This window comes from Oncorhynchus kisutch, linkage group LG30, assembly GCF_002021735.2.
Source record: "Oncorhynchus kisutch isolate 150728-3 linkage group LG30, Okis_V2, whole genome shotgun sequence".
NCBI classification, from domain to species: Eukaryota; Metazoa; Chordata; class Actinopteri; order Salmoniformes; family Salmonidae; genus Oncorhynchus; species Oncorhynchus kisutch.
This window is the reverse complement of record NC_034203.2, coordinates 2,476,087-2,501,532: the sequence shown is the minus strand read 5'-3', so window position 1 is coordinate 2,501,532 and position 25,446 is coordinate 2,476,087. Positions and strand designations below refer to the sequence as shown.

Below are 25,446 nucleotides of genomic sequence, written 5' to 3'. Positions count from 1 at the left end.
AACCTCCAACGACGGGCCACAGTCTGGAACCTCCAACGACGGGCCACACTCCGGAACCATCCAACGACGGGCCACAGTCCGGAACCTCCAACGACGGGCCACTGTCCGGAACCTCCAACGACGGGCCACTGTCCGGAACCTCCAACGACGGGCCACAGTCCGGAACCTCCAACGACGGGCCACAGTCCGGAACCTCCAATGACGGGCCACAGTCCAGAACCTCCAACGACGGGCCATCTTGGAATCCATCTTAAGAGGCACAAAACTGTCCTCTGCATATTTGACAAGTGTGTTTTTAGAACAAATGTTTATGTCACCATTGCATCTCATAGCAGCCGAAACACAATCCTCATAGTCTGAAATCTTGCTAAAATATGATGACCTGTCAAATACCCAAGATAATGACTAAGTCCTTGAAGAGGACGATACTTTAGAAGAATCAGAAGAACTGCAAAATGTAATTTTGCTGAAATTGGAGAGTATTTACAATGTGTCTAACAAGTGTATCAATGAAATGGTAGAGGAGTTGCAGTTCATATCAAATGTTAATGGTCACATACACATGGTTAGCAGATGTTATTGCGAGTGTAGTAATTCCGACAGTGCAGCAATATCTAACATGTAATCTAACAATTCCACAACAACTAACTAATACACACACATCTAAGTAAAGCAATGGAATAAGAATATTTACATATACATATATGGATGAGCAATGACAGAGCGGCATCGGCAAGATGGCATAAAATACAGTATATACATATGAGATGAGTAATGCAAGATATGTAAACATTATTAATGTGCCATTATTAAAGTGACTAGTGATCATTTATTAAAGTGGCCAATGATTTCAAGTCTGTATGTAGGCAGCAGCCTCTCTGTGTTAGTGATGGCTGTTTAACAGTCTGATGACCTTGAGATAGAAGCTGTTTTTCAGTCTCTCGGTCCCAGCGTTGATGCACCTGTACTGACCTTGCCTTCTGGATGGTAAGCGGGGTGAACAGGCAGTAGCTCGGGTGGGTGTTGTCCTTCAAAATATTGTCTGTGACATCGGGTGCTGTAGTGTGCCCCCTGTGATGCGTTGTGCAGACCGAATCACCCTCTGGAGAGCTTTGCTGTTGTGGGTGGTGCAGTTGCCATACCAGGTGGTGATACAGCCCAACAGGATGCTCTTAATTGAGCATCTGTAAAAGTTTGTTAGGGTTTTAGGTGACAAGCGCCTTCTACACCACACTGTCTGTATGGGTGGACCATTTCAGTTAATCCGTGATGTTTACACCGAGGAACTTTCCACCTTCTCCACTACTGTCCCGTTGATGTGGATAGGGGGGTGCTCCCTCTGCTGTTTCCTGAAGTCCACAATCATGTCCTTTGTTTTGTTGATGTTAAGTGAGAGGTTATTTTCCTGACACCACATTCCGAGTGCCCTCACCTCCTCCCTGTAGGCTGTCTCGTCGTTGTTGGTAATCAAGCCTACTGCTGTTGTGTCGTCTGCAAACTTTATGATTGATTTGGAGGCGTGCATGGCCACACAGTCATTGGTGAACAGGGAGTACAGGAGGGGGCTGAGCACGCACACTTGTGGGAGATATTGTTTCCTACCTTTACCACCTTGGGGCGGCCCGTCAGGAAGTCCAGGACCCAATTGCACAGGGCGGGGTTGAGACCCAGAGCCTCAAGCTTAATGATGAGCTTGGGGGGTACTTTGGTGTTGAATGCTGCACTATAGTCAATGAACAACATTCTTACATAGTTATTCCTCTTGTTCAGATGGGATAGGGTAATGTGCAGTGTGATGGCGATTGCATCGTCTGTGGACTTATTGGGGCAGTAAGCAAATTGAAGTGCGTCTAGGGTGACAGGTAAGGTGGAGGTGATATGATCCTTGACTAGTCTCTCAAAGCACTTCATGATGACAGAAGTGAGTGCTACGGGGTGATAGTCATTTAGTTCAGTTACCTGAACAATGGTGGCCATCTTGAAGCATGTGGGGACAGCAGACTGGGATAGGGAAAGATTGAATATGCCCGTAAACACATCAGCTAGCTGATCTGCGCATGCTCTGAGGACGCGGCTAGGGATGCCATCTGGACCTGCAGCCTTGCAAGGGTGAACACTTTTAAATGTCTTACTCACGTCGGCCACGGAGAAACAGAGTCCACAGTCCTTGGTAGCGGGCCGCGTCGGTGGCACTCTATTATCCTCAAAGCGGGAAAAGAAGGTGTTAAGTTTGTCTGGAAGCAAGACGTCAAGTGTCTGTGACGTGGCTGGTTTTGCTTTTGTAGTCCGTGATTGTCTGTAGACCCTGCCACATCTGTCTCGTGTCTGAGCCGTTGAATTGCGACTCCACTTAGTCTCTATACTGACATTTCGCTTGTTTGATAGCCTTGCGGAGGGAGTAACTACACTGTTTGTATTCGGCCATATTCCCAGTCACCTTTCCATGGTTGAATGCAGTGGTTTGCGATTTCTGGTTAGGGTAGGTTTTAATGGTCACAGTGGGTACAACATCGTCTATTCACTTCCTTATAAACTATTATTCTCTGAGACTACCCGGAACATATCCCAGCCAGCGGGATCAAAACAATCTTGAAGCATGGATTCCGATTGGTCAGACCAGCGTTGTCCTTATCACGGGTACATCCTGTTTGAGTTTCTGCCTATAGGAAGGGAGGAGCAAAATGGAGTCGTGGTCAAATTTGCCATAAGGAGGGCGGAGAAGGGCCTTGTCTGCATCGCTGAAGTTAGAGTAGCAGTGATACAGTGTTTTTCCAGCGCGAGTGCTACAGTCAATATGCTGATAGAATTGAAGTTGCCTTGCTCTCATATTTGATTTGTTGAAATCCCCAGCTACAATAAATGCTGCCTCAAATCAAATCAAATGTTATTAGTCACATGTGCCGAATACAACAGGTGTAGACCTTACAGTGAAATGCTTACCTACATGCCCTTAACCAACATTGAAGTTAAAAAAAACATATGAATAAGAATAGGAAATAACAGTAACTAGTAATTGTAGAGCAGCAGTAAAATAACAATAGCGAGACTATATACAGGGGGGTACCGGTACAGAGTCAATGTGCGGTGGCACCGCAGATAATATGTACATGAAGTTAGAGTATTTAAAGTGACTATGCATAGAAGATGATAACAGAGAGTAAGTCTGTATGTAGGCAGCAGCCTATGTCTGGGTGGCCATTTGATTAGATGTGCAGGAGTCTTATGGCTTGGGGGTAGAATCTGTTTAGAAGCCTCTTGGACCTAGACTTGTGTCGTGGAATTATCAGAATATGTTGTTAACATTTGTATGATGTTTAATATTCATCAAATGTGTGTAAGTTACTTCCCATCAGAATGGTATTTTTGTGTAATTCTGATGTGAGGTTGCAGTTATCTGTTCTATGTCAAAACTAAGTTGCCTGGGCCGATGAAAGGGGAGAGGTCAAAGTGTCATCATGTGTAAACATATCTTTTACTCCTTACCTTTCCCAGTGGGGAAAGGAGGGGTTGCAGTGTCTGGAATCATTCTATGCTCCCTCTTTGTTGACCTGTAGGGTCAGTCTCCTATCTGTGAGTTTGTCCAGGAGGTTGTATTTTGAGTTGGTTGTATATAAATGACAATTTGATATATGCCTGTTGATATCGAGGATTTGGTTTATGGTTCTGAGGTTTGCGAAAGGAGACAAAAGCTGAACGATGAATTATGTCTGTGCGGTCTGACTATGGGTGTCTTTGCTATTAAAGGAACTCAGTTGCATTGTAAGGGGACTCTCAGAGAATTCACTGGGGAGACACTGAATTTATCAGAGAGTCACAGGATTGTGATAGAGCTCATATAATTAAAGATGGAGTTTTATAACTAACTCTGACGTGTGTGTGTGTGGTTTGCTCCCATGATTTGATTAAATAGAGGAAATTTTCACGACACTTGGCACTCCAGTACAGCTTGTCGTGTGGTAGAAGAGAGAACAGGTGAATGGGTTTTAAAAAATTTTTTAGGGCCTTCCTCTGACACTGCCTGTTATAGAGGTCCTTGATGGCAGGAAGCTTGGCCCCAGTGATGTACTGAGCCGTACGCTCTACGCTCTGTAGTGCCTTGCGGTCGGAGGCCGAGCAGTTGCCATAACAGGTAGTGATGCTCTCGATGATGCAGCTGTAGAACTGTATTTTTCCTGTAGTCCAGAATCATCTCCTTTGTCTTGATCACATTGAGATAGAGGTTGTTATCCTGGTAACACACGGCCAGGTCTCTGACCTCCTCCCTATAGGCTGTCTCATCGTTGTCGGTGATCAGGCCTACCACCGTTGTGTCATCGTAAAACTTAATGATGGTGTTGGAGTCGTGCCTGGCCATGTAGTCATGAGCACAGGAGTGGACTGAGCATGCATCCCTGAGTGGCCCCTGTGTTGAGGATCAACGTGGCGGATGTGTTGTTACCTACCCTTACCACCTGGGGCAGCCCATCAGGAAGTCCAGGATCCAGTTGCAGAGGGAGGTGTTTAGTCCCACGGTCCTTAGCTTAGTGATGAGTTTTGAGGGCACTAAGGTGTTGAACACTGAGCTGTAGTCAATGAATAGCATGCTCACATAGGTGTTCCTTTTGTCCAGGTGGGAATGGGCAGTGTGGAGTGCAATAGAGATTGTCCAAGGTCATTGATGACTGCCTTCAGCTCATCTGCAATGTAGACTAGTGTGTCTGTTGTCTCTTGTGTTTGTGCACTTGTAGAATACTGGTTGAGGGGTGGAGATTGCATAGTTAATTATTCCCATCAGAGATGATTGCAATGCAGTGCTTTCTCTATGATTTGCTTGACCTTCACTTTAACTCTATTGAACTCTGCATCCAGCAAATGAGTAGATAAAGCATGTCTGGTTGGAGGGGTGTATGCTGGGTGAAGAACATTCAGAAATCTCTTCACCTCAGGATGGTAAGTTGGTGGTTGAAGTTATCCCTCTAGTGGTGTGGGGGCTGTGCTTTGGCAAAGTGGGTGGGGTTATATCCTGCCTGTTTGGCCCTGTCCAGGGGTATCATCGGATGGGGCCACAGTGTCTCCTGACACCTCCTGTCTAAACCTCCAGTATTTATGCTGCAGTAGTTTATGTGTCGGGGGGCTACGGGTCAGTCTGTTATATCTGGAGTATTTCTCATGTCTTATGCAGTGTCCTGTGTCAATTTGAGTATGCAACTTAAAGTATTACTTCAACTTGATATCGAAGGAGTGCCTTTGATTTGACGGGCTGCTCATGCGTAGGTCAGTGCGACACAACGTCGCCATAACATCACCTACAAGCGTGATCGGGCATTTCTATTGGAGAAGCCGTTTCTGGAGCTCTTTATCTACAGTGTATAGGCACTTTGATTTGGCATTGTCTGACTCTCGCAAGTGCAGTAAATTGAATGTCGATGACCCCGCCACGCTGTGCAACTCACAAGTTCCTGTTTTTCATGAACAACAAAAATCGTATTTGGATATTTTTCTTTGAAAAAAATACTATTTGTATTTTGGAATGTATTTGGAAATACACTTGGAAAGTATTGACATGTATTTTCAGATAGAAGTGTATTTCCAGATACAAATATTTAAATACTCCATGCATTTGTACCCCGGTCTGTTTGGTCCTCCAGGGTATTTGGAAACAAGTATTTGAAAATAGTTTCAAATAGTATTTAGTGGAAATGATTAGAAAAATACTTTCAAATACTTCAAATAGAAGTAGTTGATTTGGCCAGACAATAAGTATTTAAAATACAAATACTTAAATACGCATGTATTTGAACCAGATCTGCAAATAATTCCCAATCAACGAGGAGCTGTAACATATTAACTATTCTTTATTCACCTTTAGATAAATAATCACAGATATGTATATCACAAAAAAAGGTTATACAGTGAGGGCTAACTGTACGAAAACAGGAGTGACGTCATATTAATTGCTATACTGAACAGTTGGACTATTGTGACCCTACAGTATATAAACCAATTACATAAATTGCATATCTGATTTCTCTCCCAGCACCTTCCCAGTGATCTTAAACTTTAAAAATAAAATATAAAGTTAAATAAATACAATTTATCATAACATTTCATTCACAAATAAATAACTTCATATGTCTTTCCACTGGTTGACTTGGTTTCTTGTATATATGTAATTGCAGATATAAGGTATAAGGATATACACATTAACGTTTTATGTTAGGGAGCTACAGTGTTATTTTTTTATTTTACTTTGAGAAAGCTGCATCTGCCAGTTCCCGGATCTCAGCTTCATCACAAACATCATTTTTCATGCTGGAAACTCATCGGACGTCCCATTCCAATGCTCAGAATTTCAACGTCAATTATGTTGTTTCGGCAAGAGCACAGCATGTCTTGTCAATGAACAATGTCAACACTGAGTACTCCAAAAAAAGAATCACTACAGCCGCACACATACAGCCATGACACTACAAGAGAACACTAACAATGATGCAAGGTAACATTTATGGCTGAAATGTCAGAAAGAAAACACTTAAAGTAACACTCAAGAACAGTTAGATAGATCATAGCACTACAGATTCTTAGAAATTCCACTGCAGAGCAACAAAATCAATACAATACACTTGGTGCAGAGAAGATAAGGTAACTTTTTTTTTTTCTTCAGGAGGTATTTCTCATTTTAGTTTATCCTTGAAACAGATATGGATTTACATGTGGAGATCAAGGGATTTACATGTGGAGGTCAAGGGATTTACATGTGGAGGTCAAGGGATTTACATGTGGAGGTCACCACACTTCCAACAAAGCACACATCAATTCGCTGTTGCTTAAAGGTTAACAAACAAAAAAAGGGTAGACCATACTATCGCATCATGCTCATGTTATTTTTCGTTATGCTCCGAGCAGGTACTAGTGTTTATCCACACTTGGTTTGTTTTTTGTTGATTGTTTGTGTCCTTTCCTCTATCAGTGACGGCCTTGGTCTGTCTTGCAGACAAGGTCACAGACGGGTTAGCAGACGCTCGGCTAGACATTGTCTGGAGAACACAGGCCCCTTCACCTCCCCCACAACTCTTTTCTCCGGGCTCAGATGGTTACTCCAAGCGCTGTGTGAAGTTTTCTGGGAAGAGTCCTTTGTGGGCACTGGCCCCAAGGTGCGACCATTCGCTTTCCTTGATACCTGTAAGCCAACCCGCATCCTGGAAAACATAGAGAAAGTGAGGCAAGAGGTGAATTTCATTGGCCATGGATATGCCTGTGTACTAGGCTGGTAGCTAACATAAAGCTAAACTACTCTATTTGTGTATGTGTTAGGTAGACAAGGACCCAGCTCTATTTCGGTCCTTTTACTTCCTCAAAAGCCTATCCTTTCAGTGTTCACAGATCTATGAGGCATAAGCAATATGGTTATGGCTCCACCAAGTGGATCATCGGGAATACTGTTACATGGAATCTGGTCACTGTACTGGAGTGCTGTGTTAGTTTTTTTTACCAATGATCTGAGATCCACTCTATTTTACCATATTTATGATATTCTATGGACGTGAAGTGCTCAGTATTTGTACAGGATTAATATAGCATTTTTAGAATTTGAAAGCTGATTTAATACAGTGTGAATACAGAGTTTTTCCTCACCTGATCTTCTGCTGTAGCCGTGGGAACAACCAGAACCACGTCACCTTTCTTCAGCTCCAGCTCGTCTGAGTTTGCAGCTTCAAAGTCATGCAGAGTCTCCACCTACAGGATAGGAGTTCATAATACAGCATGAGAGCACGTGTGTGTGTGTGTGTGTGTGTGTGTGTGTGTGTGTGTGTGTGTGTGTGTGTGTGTGTGTGTATCCAAGTGTGTGTTGATAACGGTATACAACAAAATACAGTTATTCTATTTTGAGTGTTGCCAGTTTCACACTATAGGGCCAAACCTGGCAAAGCCCAGCTGTACTATGAATCCACCATAGTCGCTGGAAAGACCAACTGAAAAGAAAATATCCTACCTAGCCAGCACAGTGCAATTCAGGTCAGCCTTTTTGTGTGAATCAGGGAGGTCTTGTGGGTGTTTGTGTGCGTGTGTGTGAGAGGGCAAGAGTGAGAGGGAGACTGACACAAAAAAGGAGTATAATGGGTTAGTGTGTGTGTGTGTGTGGACCAGGGAAAACCTTGTAAAGGAAGCCAGGAGGGAGTCCTGGTGGGCCGTCGGAGGTGGTGATGTCTTTGGCCGTCTGGGTGTCCGCTGTCACTCCGTTGTCGCTGATGGTCGTTGGGGAAATGTCAATAATGTCGCGGTCATCGTCACCTTCGTTGCTGGAGGCTGGCTCAATCACCACTGAGGGAATAGGCATCTTCTCCTGGTGAGGAAAGAAACCCGTTAACGAGACACAATAACACACACAAATCCACACATTTATACATGCTAAAACGTAGCCATACAAGCAGTTAATATATTCTTCAAGAAATAAATAGAATGATTTTCACACCATAGATCCACATAGTTTCGAAACATGGTTTCATTGGATTAATATGTTGACATTTCAGTGTCTATTTTCATGAATACCATCCATGTTTACATCAATGGCTACAGTACATCCCAATAGTTCTAAAAAAGCTTCCTTTCCTTGTCTCTTTTCCTTCATGACCATTCATCACAAACATGATGACCTTGTGTAAACAACATGGTGGCAACCAAACCTCGAAGGTCATCAAGGAAAGTCGGTGAGGGATCAGGGGACATGACCAAGAGAAATTCTGGGCCCCAATTATATTTTTTCGTTGTATACTGACATACCGGTAAGATATTTAAAGTTTGCACCAACATTTTGTTACATTTACTTTTAAAAACATAATATGCAAAGGGAGTGGAGCTGTCCAAGGCCGCCGACAATAAGATGAAATAGGGGTGGGTAAGTTCAACAGCCGTGATGATGACCACCAAAAAGCCCTAATGCCAAGCAGTATTCTCATCCTGTACAATGGCGCCGGAGGTGATGGCTGACATTTTACAGTCCCCTAACCAATTATGCTATTGTGTGTGTTTTTTCGCGTTATTTGTAACGTACTTTTTTGTACATAATGTTTGTGCCACAGTCTCTTATGACCGAAAAGAGCTTCTAAACATAAGGACAGCGATTACTCACCTCGTACTGGAAGAAGTTTTTGTCTTTAACGAATTTACTTCAGACACCAGACAAAGCCTAAATCCCCGTCATTCACAGTAGAAAGAGAGATATCAGGGACGTAGGTCGGGGAGCCTTCTAAAGATCCGATGGCGACTGGGTAATCTGCCTTCATCATTGGTCCTATTAGCCAACGTACAATCTTTGTATAATAAAATTGACGAACTACGATCACGTACATCCTACCAACGGGACATTAAAAACTGTAATATCTTATGTTTCACCGATTTGTGGCTGAACGACAACATGGATAACACAGCTGGTGAGTTTTACACTGCATCGGCAGGATAGAACAGCCGCCTCTGGTAAGACAAGGGGTGGCGGGCAATATATATTTGTAAACAGCTGGTGCACAAAATCTAATAGTAAGGAATTCTCTAGGTTTTATTCACCGGAGTTAGACTATTTCATGATAAGCTGTAGACCACACTATTTACCAAGAGAGTTTTCATCTACAGTTGAAGTCGGAAGTTTACATACACCTTAGCCAAATACATTTAAACTCAGTTTTTCACAATTCCTGACATTTAATCCTAATAAAAATTCCCTGTCTTAGGTCAGTTAGGATCACCACTTTATTCTAAGAATGTGAAATGTCAGAAAAATAGTAGACAGAATTAATTATTTCAGCTTTTATTTATTTCATCACATTCCCAGTGGGTCAGAAGTTTACATACACTCAATTAGTATTTGGTAGCATTGCCTTTAAATTGTTCAACTTAGGTCAAAAGTTTCGGGTAGCCTTCCAAAAGCTTCCCACAATAAGTTGGGTGAATTTTGGCCCATTCCTCCTGTGTGATCATGCTCGCCATAGCCGATGTGAGTAAGACCTTTAAACAGGTCAACAGTCACAAGGTCGCAGGGCCAGACGGATTACGTGTACTCCGAGCATACACTGACCAACTGGCAAGTGTCTTCACTGACATTTTCAACATGTCCCTGACCGAGTCTGTAATACCAACATGTTTCAAGCAGACCACTATAGACCCTGTGCCCAAGAACACCAAGGTAACCTGACAAAATGACTAGCACCCGTAGCACTCACGTAGCACTCATGTCTGTAGCCATGAAGTGCTTTGAAAGGCTGGTCATCGCTCACATCAACACCATTATCCCAGAAACCCTAGACCCACTCCAATTTGCATACCGCCCCAACAGATTCACAGATGATGCAATCTCCATTGTACTCCACATTGCCCTTTCCCACCTGGACAAAAGGAACACCTATGTGAGAATGCTGTTCATTGACTACCGCTCCGCATTCAACACCATAGTGCCCTCAAAGCTCATCAATAAGCTAAGGACCCTGGGACTGAACACCCCCTCCGCAACTGGATCCTGGACTTCCTGACGGGCCGCCCCGAGGTGGTAAGGGTAGGTAACAACATTTGCCACACTGATCCTCAACATGGGGGCCCCTCGGGTAAGTGCTCTGTCCTCTCCTGTACTCCCTGTTCACTCATGACTGCATGGCTAGGCATGACTCCAACACCATCATTAAGTTTTCTGATGACACAACAGTGGTAGGCCTGATCACCGACAACGATGAGACAGCCAATAGGGAGGTCAGAGACCTGACAGTGTGGTGTCAGGATAACAACCTCTCCCTCAACGTGATCAAGACAAAGGAGATGATTGTGGACTACAGGAAAAGGAGGACCGAGCACACCCCCATTCTCATCGACGGGGCTGTGGTAGAGCAGGTTGAGAGCTTCAAGTTCCTTGCTGTCTACATCACCAACAAACTATCATGGTCCAAACACACCAAGACAGTCGTGAAGAGGGCACGGCAAAGCCTATTGCCCCTCAGGAGCCTGAAAAGATTTGGCATGGGTTCTCAGTTCCTCAAAAAGTTCTACAGCTGCACCATCGAGAGCATCCTGACTGTTTGCATCACTGCCTCCGACCGCAAGGCACTACAGAGGGTAGTGCGAACGGCCCAGTATATCACTGGGGCCAAGCTTCCTGCCATCCAGGATCTCTATACCAGGCGGTGTCAGAGGAAGGCCCTAAAAATTGTCAAAGACTCCAGCCCTAGTCATAGACTGTTCTCTCTGCTACCGCACGGAAAGCGGTACCGGAGGGTCAAGTCTAGGTCCAAAAGGTTTCTTAACAGCTTCTACCCCCAAGACATAAGACTCCTGAACAGCTAATGAAATGATTACCCAGACTATTTGCATTGTGACCACCCTCTTTTACTCTGCTGCTTCTCTCTGTTTATTATCTATGCATAGTCACTTAGACTCTACCTACATGTATATATTTCCTCAATTACCTCGACTAACCGGTGTCCCCGCACATTGACTCTGTACCGGCAGCCCTGTATATAGACTCGCTACCGCTATTTTACGACTTCTCTTTAATTATTTGTATTTATTATATATTTTTTTAAACTGATCTATTTTTTACTTAACATTAACATTTTCTTAAAACTGCATTGTTGGTTAAGGGCTTGTAAGTAAGCATTTCACAGTAAGGTCTACCTACACCTGTTGTAATCGGCGCATGTGACAAATTCAATTACTTGATTTGATCAACGAGATCAACGAGCATCTCAGCGCATGAGGACAAATGAGTTTGCTCTTATTCTTATACCGTTTGAAAATATGGGGGATTATTCCGTTCTATGGTATTCAGAAAAGAGGCATTTATAAAGGTGGGAATAGATTCCCACTCAAATGGAATTAGATTGTCATCGATCTACATGTGTGTATAGCATTTGATAGGAAATGTAATTTTCAACAAATACAGTATGGAAGTGATCACCACAAACGAATACACAGTAAAAAAATAAAATATATAAATAATAATAACACTAAACACCAGTGCAATAAGGTGACAACATTATTTTACAGTTCAGAATGTGAGAAGTTTGGGAGATTTTTGGTATTTTCTCTACTGCTCAAAGACTACTTGAAACTAGGCAAGTTATGTACATCTGTCTCCTAATCATTCATACCATTTATCGGTCTGTACATGAGACCGTCAGATCACAATATTGATTCTAGTCCAAAAAGTCTGGACGTTACAATTCTTCTGGCACGGGGAAAATTTAACAGTAGCTGGGGTCAAATGTCAAATAAATCAATCATATAAACTCACTTAACTTAAAAAAAACATTCAAGTTTATGAATGATCATATCATAGACATACAGTATGGAATGATTTTGCAATAAATATAAGTATTTCTATGTGCGTAACTAATATTTACCGTAACAACCCCATTCGGTTCTGCTCAAAACATCTTGAATAGTTTGATGTTGCACAGGTCATATCTGTTTTCAATTATTTGGCACTCTACAGAACCCCAAGGCTATTTTAAGTTAGTATTTGTATAATTGATACCATCTTAAAGTAAAATCCCTTGTTTTCAACATTTGGCTGCTTGTAATTACAATTGCACCCCAACCCTAGCAGCCATGACAAAACATTATGTGTCTAGCAAGAGACACGAATAGTGACACTTGTCAGTGTTAAGCCAACATATAGTGATGAATTATTGGACATTAATGCCCAGGAGAGTAGAAAAACATATACAGGTTGTGGAAAAAACGACTTTCACCCCTAAAAACCTATGTTCAAACAAGCTAATAGTGAGATGTTTGACTGAACAATTTCAAGCAGGGAGAGAACTTAAACATTGGCATATACTGTTTCATCACACTAGCTGGTTTCTGTTTGAAAAAATGTAATGTGTTACAATTACCCCTGGTCTCCCCTACTAGCAGCACTGCAAAAGATAGTTTAACCACCAGAAAACAACACAATATATACATTCAAAATATATACGGCAAAAACAGCACTATTCAATATATGAACATAAAATATGATTTAACAACAAAACCGTCGCGTGCGCAACTATAGGGCAAAACAGACGGGGTTGGCTTAGGTTGTTGACAACTTGTAAACTATATTTCGTCTCCAATGTTATTGTTGGTTAGCTAGCTAATGCATTTTTTTGCCATATTAGCATAGACGTGACATCAGTCAAGACACCTCAAAACAAGACATAGTATCAAGAACAAGATACAACTAGCTGGAAAGAGCCACCTACGATTCCCCACACGGGAGCTTCTTGTCATTGTTGCTATCTGGCCATACAGAATCACAACATACAGACTTCTGCCATTGGAGCGTACGCATCGTTTCCGTGACGTTGCCAGCTAACCCGTCTATAACGACACGGAAAACATAATTGTATCAGAACTGCTATTTGAATTTAAGGGTTAAAGTTATAAGTGATAATAACAATGTATGTATGAACAAACAGGATCTGGAAGAATTACACAACAAGGTTTATAACACACCATAGAAAATACATTTACTTCAAACATCGGAATCTACTATCTGCCCAAATCATCATCTCCCACTGGGCACAGATGTCATTTCAACGTCTACTCCATTTTGGTTCAATGTAATTTCATTGAAATGACATGGAAACAACGTTGATCCAAGCAGCGTGTGCCCAGTGGACTAGGTCTTTGATAGTGCTACTGGTGTAACACCCACACTTGTAAACCTACTTGCTACTGTTTGTTTCAAGTAAAGTCATGTGAAAAGGAGGCATTTGATAGAAAATATTAACAGCAAAAAGCTTGTTTTCGATGTGTGAAAACAGTATCCTATAAAGGAGATCCGTTTTGAGGACAAGTCTGATACCAAGCTTGTAGATGATATATTCATAATGTTGAGCATTGTGCAGCAATCCGGATACCATGCTGCTGCAACATTTCCATCATTCAGTAACACTTTACCTAACCTTCAAATTATATAGCAGCAAACTTAAATAACAGTACACCCTGTAGCCTAGTGGTTAGAGCGTTGGACTAGTAACCGGAAGGTTGCGAGTTCAAACCCCCAAGCTGACAAGGTACAAATCTGTCGTTCTGCCCCTGAACAGGCAGTTAACCCACTGTTCCCAGGCCGTCATTGAAAATAAGAATGTGTTCTTAACTGACTTGCCTGGTTAAATAAAGGTGAAAAATAAATTAAATTAAATTTAAAAAATCTCACAGATCAGGTAGCGGAAATCAGATGCCACAGCTTTTTGCGACGTTCGCTTTGTCATGTCATCATAATGATCACATTATGTAGGCAGATTCAAATAAAGTGTTAGCAATAATGCTGGCACTGGTATCAGATACATCACCACGATGAGGATAACGGGGATGCAACTTTCAGTAGTCAGTTTGTTACCAGTGTCTTCCTGAGGAGAACCTTTAGCATCCACAGGTGCCTATAGTTCAGACAAAGAGATGTTATTGATGCAGACCAACCACCATAAGGCTACGGATCAAAAAAAAAGAGTTAAGACAAGTGCCTGTTCTCCATTACAAAGTACAATGTCTGTTCTTCACCAAATAGTTATCCATCTGAACGCTCACTAAAGTTGCAACCTCCTACATAAGAAAAAAGATTTTGAAAAAGATTTTGTCATGGCGGTGTTAAGGCAGCATTCACAAGAAATGTGAGTTATGATTATTGCAGTTGTTTGTGGTTCAGCAACAATTAATGACAGTTCACAATACTAAATGGGAAGCAATTACGTAACGTCTACCGTGGAATGGGGGGCAAAAAAAAAGAAGCTAAGTGAACAATTGAAAAGCAGTTTCAATTTAAAACATTCGACTGACATCTGCCTATAGCAAATGCATATACATTTTAGTTGGCAGTAGAAACATTTATTGCGATGCGATCATGGTTGTGGTATTCCCATTTTTTTGTGGATTAACTGTCGCCTTGTTCGTTTGGCTTTGTTTGGTATAGCCCTTTTGTTTAATTTCGGAATAGTTAAACACCCACACCAGTAGAAATCCACTTTTTTTGAGCTGAGAGACGATGGCCAGAGCTTACCCAGGCTGTTGCACATCGATTTAAGACAATAAGTCATAATTTTAGTCAATGTATGATACAGTGGGGAGAACAAGTATTTGATACACTGCCGATTTTGCAGGTTTTCCTACTTACAAAGCATGTAGAGGTCTGTCATTTTTATCATAGGTACACTTCAACTGTGAATCTAAAACAAAAATCCAGAAAATCACATTGTATGATTTTTAAGTAATTAATTTGCATTTTATTGCATGACATAAGTATTTGATCACCTACCAACCAGTAAGAATTCCGGCTCTCACAGACCTGTTAGTTTTTCTTTAAGAAGCCCTCCTGTTCTCCACTCATTACCTGTATTAACTGCACCTGTTTGAACTCGTAACCTGTATAAAAGACACCTGTCCACACACTCAATCAAACAGACTCCAACCTCTCCACAATGGCCAAGACCAAGCAGCTTGGTGAGAAGGCAACAACTGTTGGTGCAATTTTTAGAAAATGGAAGAAGTTCAAGATGATGGTCAATCACCCTCAGTCTGGGGCTCCATGCAAGATCTCACCTCATGATCTCACCTCACCACTGATAAATCCACTATAATTGAGAATTTCAATAAGCATTTTTCTATGGCTGGCCATGCTTTCCACCTGGCTACCCCGGTCAACAGCAACTCGCCCAAGCTTTCCCCATTCTCCTTATCCCAAATCCAGTCAGCTGATGTTCTAAAAAAGCTGCAAAATCTGGACCCCTACAAATCAGCCGGGCTAGACAATCTTGACCCTTTCTTTCTAAAATTATCTGCCGAAATTGTTGCCACCGCTATTACTAGCATATTCAACCTCTCTTTCATGTCGTCTGAGATTCCCAAAGATGGGAAAGCAGCTGCAGTCATCCCCCTCTTCAAAGGGGGGGACACTCTTGACCCAAACTGCCACAGACCTATATCTATCCTACCTTGCCTTTCTAAGGTCTTCGAAAGCCAAGTCAACAAACAGATCACCGACCATTTCGAATCTCACCTACCCTCTCTGCTATGCAATCTGGTTTCAGAGCTGTTCATGGGTGCACCTCAACCACGCTCAAGGTCCTAAACGATATCTTAACCGCCAACGATAAGAAACATTACTGTGCAGCCGTATTCAATGATCTGGCCAAGGCTTTCGACTCTGTCAATCACCACATCCTCAACGGCAGACTCGACAGCCTTGGTTTCTCAAATGATTGCCTCGCCTGTTTCACCAACTACTTTTCTGATAGAGTTCAGTGTGTCAAATCGGAGGGTCTGTTGTCCGGATCTCTATGGGGGTGCCACAGGGTTCAATTCTTGGACAGAATCTCTTCTCTATATACATCAATGATGTCGCTCTTGCTGCTGGTGAGTCTCTGATCTACCTCTACGCAGACGACACCATTCTGTATACTTCTGGCCCTTCTTTAGACACTGTGTTAACAACCCTCCAGGCAAGCTTCAATGCCATACAACTCTCCTTCCGTGGCCTCCAATTGCTCTTAAATACAAGTAAAACTAAATGCATGCTCTTCAACCGATCGCTGCCTGCACCTGCCCGCTTGTCCAACATCACTACTCTGGATGGCTCTGACTTAGAATACGTGGACAACTACAAATACCTAGGTGTCTGGTTAGACTGTAAACTCTCCTGCCAGACCCACATCAAACATCTCCAATCCAAAGTTAAAACTAGAATTGGCTTCCTATTTCGCTACAAAGCATCCTTCACTCATGCTGCCAAACATACCCTTGTAAAACTGACCATCCTACCAATCCTCGACAAAATAGCCTCCAATACCCCACTCAACAAATTGGATGCAGTCTATCACAGTGCCATCCGTTTTGTCACCAACGCCCCATATACTACCCACCATTGCGACCTGTACGCTCTCGTTGGCTGGCCCTCACTTCATACTCGTCGCCAAACCCACTGGCTCCATGTCATCTACAAGACCCTGCTAGGTAAAGTCCCTCCTTATCTCAGCTCGCTGGTCACCATAGCATCACCCACATGTAGCACGCGCTCCAGCAGGTATATCTCTCTGGTCACCCCCAAAACCAATTCTTTCTTTGGCTGCCTCTCCTTCCAGTTCTCTGCTGCCAATGACTGGAACGAACTACAAAAATCTCTGAAACTGGAAACACTTATCTCCCTCACTAGCTTTAAGCAACAGCTGTCAGAGCAGCTCACATATTACTGCACCTGTACATAGCCCATCTATAATTTAGCCCAAACAACTACCTCTTTCCCTACTTTATATATTTTATTTATTTAGCTCCTTTGCACCCCATTATTTTTTATTTCTACTTTGCACATTCCTCCACGGCAAATCTACCATTCCAGTGTTTTACTTGCTATATTGTATTTACTTTGCCACCATGGCCTTTTTTTTACCTTTACCTCCCTTATCTCACGTCATTTGCTCACATCGTATATAGACTTGTTTCTACTGTATTATTGACTGTATGTTTGTTTTACTCCATGTGAAACTCTGTGTTGTTGTATGTGTCGAACTGCTTTGCTTTATCTTGGCCAGGTTGCAATTGTAAATGAGAACTTGTTCTCAACTTGCCTACCTGGTTAAATAAAGGTGAAATAAAAAAATTAAAAAAACATCATTCTTTGGGGATGCTTTTCTGCAAAGGGGACAGGACGACTGCACCGTATTGAGGGGAGGATGGATGGGGCCATGTATCGCGAGATCTTGGCCAACAACCTCCTTCCCTCAGTAAGAGCATTGAAGATGGATCGTGGCTGGGTCTTCCAGCATGACAACGACCCAAAACACACAGCCAGGGCAACTAAGGAGTGGCTCCGTAAGAAGCATCTCAAGGTCCTGGAGTGGCCTGGCCAGTCTCCAGACCTGAACCCAATAGAAAATCTTTGGAGGGAGCTGAAAGTCCGTATTGCCCAGCGACAGCCCCGAAACCTGAAGGATCTGGAGAAGGTCTGTATGGAGGAGTGGGCCAAAATCCCTGCTGCAGTGTGTGCAAACCTGGTCAACTACAGGAACCGTATGATCTCTGTAAAGGTTTCTGTACAAGATATAAAATGAGGCTTTTCTGATGTATCAAATTGATTGCAAATTAATTACTTAAAAATCATGCAATGTGATTTTCTGGAATTCCGTCTCTCACAGTTGAAGTGTACCTATGATAAAAATTACAGACCTCTACATGCTTTGTAAGTAGGAAAACCTGCAAAATCGGCAGTGTATCAAATACTTGTTCTCCCCACTGTAGTTGTACAATTTAAATAATGCATTGATATATAGCTAGCTAGCTTGCTGAAATGATAACAGAGAGAACAAACAATATAGCTATTTGATCATGTCCGTGTGCAGTGGTGGAAAAAGTACTGAATTGTCATACTTGAGTAAAGGTATACAGTGGGGCAAAAAAGTATTTAGTCAGCCACCAATTGTGCAAGTTCACCCACTTAAAAAGGCCTGTAATTTTCATCATAGGTACACTTCAACTATGACAGACAAAATGAGGGAAAAAAATCCAGAAAATCACATTGTATGATTTTTTATGAATTTATTTGCAAATTATGGTGGAAAATAAGTATTTGGTCAATAACAAAAGTTTATCTCAGTACTTTGTTATATACCCTTTGTTGGCAATGACAGAGGTCAAACGTTTTCTGTAAATCTTCACAAGGTTTTCACACACTGTTGCTGGTATTTTGGCCCATTCCTCCATGCAGATCTCCTCTAGAGCAGTGATGTTTTGGGGCTGTTGCTGGGCAACACTGACTTTCAACTCCCTCCAAATATTTTCTATGGGGTTGAGATCTGGAGACTGGCTAGGCCACTCCAGGACCTTGAAATGCTCCTTCATTGCCCAGGCAGTGTGTTTGGGATCATTGTCATGCTGAAAGACCCAGCCACGTTTCATCTTCAATGCCTTTGCTGATGGAAGGAGGTTTTCACTCAAAATCTCACGATACATGGCCCCATTCATTATTTCCTTTACACGGATCAGTCGTCCTGGTCCCTTTGCAGAAAAACAGCCCCAAAGCATGATGTTTCCACCCCCATGCTTCACAGTAGGTATGGTGTTCTTTGGATGCAACTCAGCATTCTTTGTCCCCCCAAACACGACGAGTTGAGTTTTTACCAAAAAGTTATATTTTGGTTTCATCTGACCATATGACATTCTCCCAATCTTCTTCTGGATCATCCAAATGCTCTAGCAAACTTCAGACGGGCCTGGACATGTATTGGCTTAAGCAGGGGGACAAGCAGAGTCCCTGGCGGCGTAGTGTGTTACTGATGGTAGGCTTTGTTACTTTGGTCCCAGCTCTCTGTAGGTCATTCACTAGGTCCCCCCGTGTGGTTCTGGGATTTTTGCTCACCGTTCTTGTGATCATTTTGACGCCACGGGGTGAGATCTTGCGTGGAGCCCCAGATCGAGGGAGATTATCAGTGGTCTTCCATTTCCTAATAATTGCTCCCACAGTTGATTTCTTCAAACCAAGCTGCTTACCAATTGCAGATTCAGTCTTCCCAGCCTGGTGCAGGTTTACAATTTTGTTTCTGGTGTCCTTTGGCAGCTCTTTGGTCTTGGCCATAGTGGAGATTGGAGTGTGATTGTTTGAGGTTGTGGACAGGTGTCTTTTATACTGATAACAAGTTCAAACATGTGCCATTCATACAGGTAACGAGTGGAGGACAGAGGAGCCTCTTAAAGAAGAAGTTATAGGTCTGTGAGAGCCAGAAATCTTGCTTGTTGGTAGGTGACCAAATACTTATTTTCCACCATAATTTGCCAATAAATTCATAAAAAATCCTACAATGTGATCTTCTGGATTTTCTTTTCTCATTTTGTCTGTCATAGTTGAAGTGTACCTATGATGAAATTACAGGCCTCTCTCATCTTTTTAAGTGGGAGAACTTGCACAATTGGTGGCTGACTAAATACTTTTTTGCCCCACTGTAGATACCTTAATAGAAAGTTACTAAAGTAAAATAGCACTTGAGTAAAAGTCTAAAAGTATTTGGTTTTTAAATATACTTAAGTATCAAAAGTATATGTAATTGCTAAATATGTAATTGCATTTGTGTTTAGTGAGTCCGGCTGACCATAGGCAGTAGGGATGACCACGTGTTCTCTTCATAAGTGCGTCAATTTCACCATTTCCCTGTCCTGTTAAGCATTCAAAATGTAAGGAGTACTTTGGTTTGTCAGGTAAAATGTATGTAAAAAGTACAATATTTTATTTAGGAATGTAGTGAAGTAAAAGTAGGCAAAAATATAAATAGTAAAGTACAGATACCCCAAAAAACGACTTAAGTAGTACTTTAAAGTATTTTTACTTAAGTACTTTACACAACTGTCTGTGTGCAGTCCAAATATTAATGATGATTAGAATCTGACTTGGTTTCACTGGAATTATCAAATGGCAAGAGTCAGACAAACGTCAACCCTCAACATTTCAACAGCTCGTATAGGCACAGTTTAGTTGAGATCTCTTGACCGGTAGGTTGGTCTTCTTATTATGAAATCATTATTTTCACCTGTGCTAACTGAAAATGGTGCTCACAATAACGTTCATTCGCTGGCTAAGGTTAGCATGCTAGCTAGTTAAACTGCCAGCTGTCAGTCAGTGACTTATTTGTTGTTATTTCTCTACTACATGTGGAAATCACCACAACGTTCCCACCCCCAATTTCTAAATATGTATTAACAGCCTGCGTCAGTTTTCGAGGTGGAACCTTAAACAATCATTTCTGATCTAGGACAGGAATTACTCTAAATAAGTGCGGCAACTTCCTCTGAGGTGGGCCTTTACATTCGAACACCTCATGTTCTTAGAACATATACCTTGTAATATGAAAGTATAACAACAATCACTACTATTTTCTGGAGCCTATTTCAGGCTTAAGTGACTCAATGGACTTTCGGACAGGTCCCAATAGGTCCCAGTTACTGAGCTTTGTTGAATAAGGCAAATGTGGGATCGTGGACATTAGGGTTTTGGGAATGGGGTTTGGGAATCTTGGGATAATAATTACCGGAGTCTCCTCCACAGGGGACTCCTTCATTTCCTCCGGGGTCGGAACGGATTCCTACGTACAAAAGAGAGTTGATTCACAATCACATCTGGGGAAAAAAATATTTTCAAGCCTCGAGGATGGCCTCTCTCGACTCTCCAGATTTAGTTTGGTTATTTCAAGTTATTTGGTATGTTTCCTTTCATTTTGTGTACTCCTATGTCACAGGTGGATAGCTCATAATAAATGGTTGGAATGGAATGGTATCAACCATGGAAAACATGTTTGACGTGTTCGATACCATTCCATTTATTCTGTTCCTGCCATTACTATGACCCTGTCCTCCCCAATTAAGCTGTCACCAACCGCCTGTGACCTATTTGCTATACTTCTAAATAAATATAGCATTTTGATATTTCAACTCATATACGAGTGTACGAGAGTATATAACATTGTTATAAAAAGGTTGAGACTTCTGATGGCTGATGATACATTTACATTTCACAAGGCATTGGTTCCTTTGCTATAGGGACCTGGGTCCTGCTTTATTTAAAGTGCATCTTATGAAGGCTTCATAAGCACTACATAGATGCTTCACAAATCATCTATAACCGTATATCATGCTCTATAAAGATTTGTAATGTGGCATAACTGTGTGACATAACTATCAATTTATGTTAGATTCTGGGATTTTAAAGCATGGAGCTTTATGTGGAATACATGGAACAGGGGTTTGGGGATATAGCCAAGCTCATATGAGACTGGGTGCTATTCACACAAACCCAGATTTTGGTGAATACTGTTGTCTGGAAAAAACATTATTTACCCTGCCACACGTTAATGATGGAAAGTGACAATTTATGTCACAGTATACATTGAGTGACATTTCTACAGTATAAATGCTAATTTCGAATGGCACATGAAATCCAAGGTTTGGGTTTGTTTTAATAGCATCCTCTGTGTACTTTGGAGTGAGTCAGACCTCAATGTCATACCACTCTGTCCTGTATGACTCAACCTTAAAGCTTGTCTGAGACACTGTGTCAAATACAATTGAATGTTTAAGATTCTACAAAACATTGTAAAATATGACTTGAGGTTCAAACTCACACAAGATACTCGGCCAAATATGATTTTAGCTTCCTTTTTTGCCAAATTTGGCATAAGTTATAGTTACCGGGGGAGCTGTTTCGCTGGGGAATGCTTTTTCAGCCTCTTCAACTGGGAGGATCTAAGCGCAGAAAGAGGTTTTAATGCACCTAGCTAGCTACCTAAGCTTTTTCAGTACAGCCTTTAGCATTGAGTTTGCATTTGATATATTGAGATTAATCTGCATAAATTACATACATAACAGCGGTTCTCCTTTTTATTAATATTGTTAGTATAGCATTCATGCAAGTGCAAAACGTAAAGTACTGAGATGCAGGCTTTGAGGAATCGTTGCATCCAGTCATTGCTGTGTTGGCAAGGAAATGTTTGGTCCATTCTTTCAAGGTACAGGCTATCTTGGTGTATCAAGATTCTGCACAGATTCTGTGGTTATTATATTATTATTATATTTAGTGGGATATACTCTTGTTCAAGGAAATTATTTAAAAAAAATGAGAATCTATATCAAGGAAATATATATATCAATCTAAAATCCAATGAATGAAAATAAGGCTACTCATCTTTTTTAAGTTGTTTTGATACATGGTTGGCACATGGAAGAAAGTAAATGGATATACAGACATTTCCTCCACTCCCATGTCAAGCATGACAATAAGAGTCATATACACACAGCAATTGTAATTACCCTTCGTAAATGAGCAACTCCCCAAGGCACATACCCAATATATACAAACGTATGTGGACACCCCTTCAAATTAGTGGATTCGGCTATGTCAGCCACATCCGTTGCAATCTCCATAGACAAACATTGGCAGTAGAATGGCCTTACTGAAGATGTCAATGACTTTCAACGCGGCACCGTCATAGAATGCCATCTATCCAACAAGTCAGTTTGTCAAATTTCTGCCGTACTAGAGCTGCCCCGGTCAACTGTAAGTGCTGTTATTGTGAAGAGGAAACGTCTTGGAGCAACAACGGCTCAGCCACAAAGTGGTAGGCCACACAAGCTCACAGAATGGGACCGCAGAGTGCTGAACCGCATAGCTTGTCAAAATCGTCTTTCCTCGGCTGCATCACTCACTACCGAGTTCCAAACTGCCTCTGGAAGCAACATCAGCACTAGAACTGTTTGTCGGGAGCTTAATGAAATGGGTTTCCGTGGCCAAGCAGCCGCACACAAGCCTAAGATCACCATGCACAATGCAAATGGTCGGCAGGACCAATCTCTGGAGTGATGAATCACGCTTCAGTATCTGGCAGCCCAACGGACTAATCTGGGTTTGGTGGATGCCAGGAGAACGCTACCTGACCCATTGCTTAGTGCCAACTGTAAAGTTTGGTGGAGGAGGAATAATGGTCTGGGGCTGTTTTTCATGCTTCGGGCTAGGCCCCTTAATTCCAATGAAGGGAAATCTTAACGCTACAGCATTCAATGACATTCTAGATGATTCTGTGCTTCCAACTTTGTGGCAACAGTTTGGGGAAGGCCCTTTCCTGTTAAAGCATGACATTCCCCCTGTGCACAGAGCAAGGTCCATACAGAAAGCCTTCCCAGAAGAGTGGAGGCTGTTATAGCAGCAAAGGGGAGATCAACTCCATATCAATGGCCATGATTTTGGAACGAGATGTTAGACGAGTAGGTGTCCACATACTTTTGGTCATGTAGTGTATCTCTTTGCCATGTGTCTAGTGCTTGCCCCAGGTTCCAACCTGGAGTAGGATTGAACAGCTCATACACTCTAATATAACAAGTATGTCACAATGTATAAAACTACACATACCAGCCTCATAGGAACAGAACATGAGCATATTTTGGAATACACAAGAATAGTATGTGCATGCATGACATCCCAACAGAAACATATAGTAGATCATTAAAAATGCCACCCTAATTCTTCAATCACATTCCGACACAGACACACACACATTTCCCACCCAAGATGACTATGATGCACTCAATACAATCAGTTATTCACAAAGTCTCGACACGGACAATCTCTCAACCTCATGACACTTTGACAATGGTGATGGTAGGGTTTGGGCCCGGCTACTGAAAGAAGATGGACTTCAATGTAACACTCACAGAACCGAGTCACAGAACAGTAATGGGAGGGCGTGAGTGGACAAAGGGGAGGATCTTACACATACCTCAGTTGGTGAAGCCCCCTCAGGCTCTGCAGATGTCACTGGAGACCCCACAGTGGACTATACCAAGAGTGAGTTAGAGAAGAATGTAATATTTAAGACTTGAATCCTGTCATAATGTACAGATGTGTTATAAAACAATAAATGGTTGTTGTGGAGTTGTGGAGTGGATTGAGGTCAAAACAAAAAGTACCAAGTTTAAAATGGTAAGTTTTAAAATCAAGGAGAACATAATTGAATGACAAGGAAGGTGTCGATAATTGCAAAGTAAAATTTTTAAAACATAGGATATCAGAAAGCATCTCCACGGATATAATGAATGGGATGATAACGATGATCATGATAATGACAAAGGTGAAAACACTGATGATGATGACGATGATGATTATGACGACGATGATGATGATGATATTGACAATATGAAAATATTGATGATGACGATGATGATGATAATAAATACGATGATGATGATGACGGTGATGAAAAGGTTCCCTTAAACAGAGGGATACAACTATGCCTATAAGGATGACTTGGACCATAGATGGCTGGGGAATGACCCATGCTTGTGATGATGAGCGTGCTATTTCACAGTTACTGTATATAATAGCTAACTGTCACTCACATCAGGCTTCTCCTCTCCAGGGCTGGTGGCACTCTCGGCTGCCTCAGCCTCACTAGTTGGGGAAGCAGGCTCCTGGATTTCCCCTGCCTCGGCCGCTGCCTCTGTGGCATCTGAGGTCTCAGTCCCAAGGACCTCCGGGGCCACAGCAGTCTCAGCTGTTGCCTCCCGGGCCACAGCAGTCTCAGCTGGGGGTGCAGCAGCTTCAGGGGCCATGGTGGCATTGCTTTCATTCTTTCCACAAAGACAGGCGAGGGAAGAACTGATCAACATCCCCTGTCTTACAGCAGCCCCCACAACCCCCCTGTCCCAACTCACCATACCTCTTTTGTACTTTTTGATTATGCTGTTGCACCTTGGGTGCATTACCGTTAAAATGAATTATTATCATCATCATCATCATTATTACCTGGATAGGTATGGCTGGTTAGCCCTTTTACCCTCTGTATAACTATACAACATAAACATTCAGAGTGGAACTGCAGCGCAGTTTCCTTTAATCTGCAAATAATTGAATCAGTTTCAACAGAGAATACAATGTGTTTGAAGCTCTTAAAGGCAGACTTAATAATATGACATCATACA

At 42.0% G+C, this 25,446-nt stretch overlaps 1 protein-coding gene across 14 annotated transcripts in view; it reads right to left on the bottom strand.

Moving 5' to 3' along the window:
* Nucleotides 1-5,814: 5,814 nt before the first annotated feature.
* The window catches only part of amph (amphiphysin), a 131,944-nt gene continuing 112,312 nt past the window's right edge, over nucleotides 5,815-25,446 (bottom strand). For 5 of the 14 annotated variants that reach the window (XM_031810751.1, XM_020467690.2, XM_020467694.2 and 2 more), the window contains 7 exons: nucleotides 24,865-25,095; nucleotides 24,246-24,302; nucleotides 22,165-22,218; nucleotides 21,009-21,062; nucleotides 8,135-8,323; nucleotides 7,615-7,716; nucleotides 5,815-7,178 (listed from right to left, as the gene is read on the bottom strand). In XM_031810751.1, the coding sequence (XP_031666611.1) occupies nucleotides 7,074-7,178; nucleotides 7,615-7,716; nucleotides 8,135-8,323; nucleotides 21,009-21,062; nucleotides 22,165-22,218; nucleotides 24,246-24,302; nucleotides 24,865-25,095 (792 nt within the window). In that variant the 3' untranslated portion in view covers nucleotides 5,815-7,073. The remainder of the gene's footprint in view (nucleotides 7,179-7,614; nucleotides 7,717-8,134; nucleotides 8,324-21,008; nucleotides 21,063-22,164; nucleotides 22,219-24,245; nucleotides 24,303-24,864; nucleotides 25,096-25,446) is intronic. The other 9 variants (XM_031810759.1, XM_020467692.2, XM_031810753.1 and 6 more) reach the window with 3 other exon arrangements.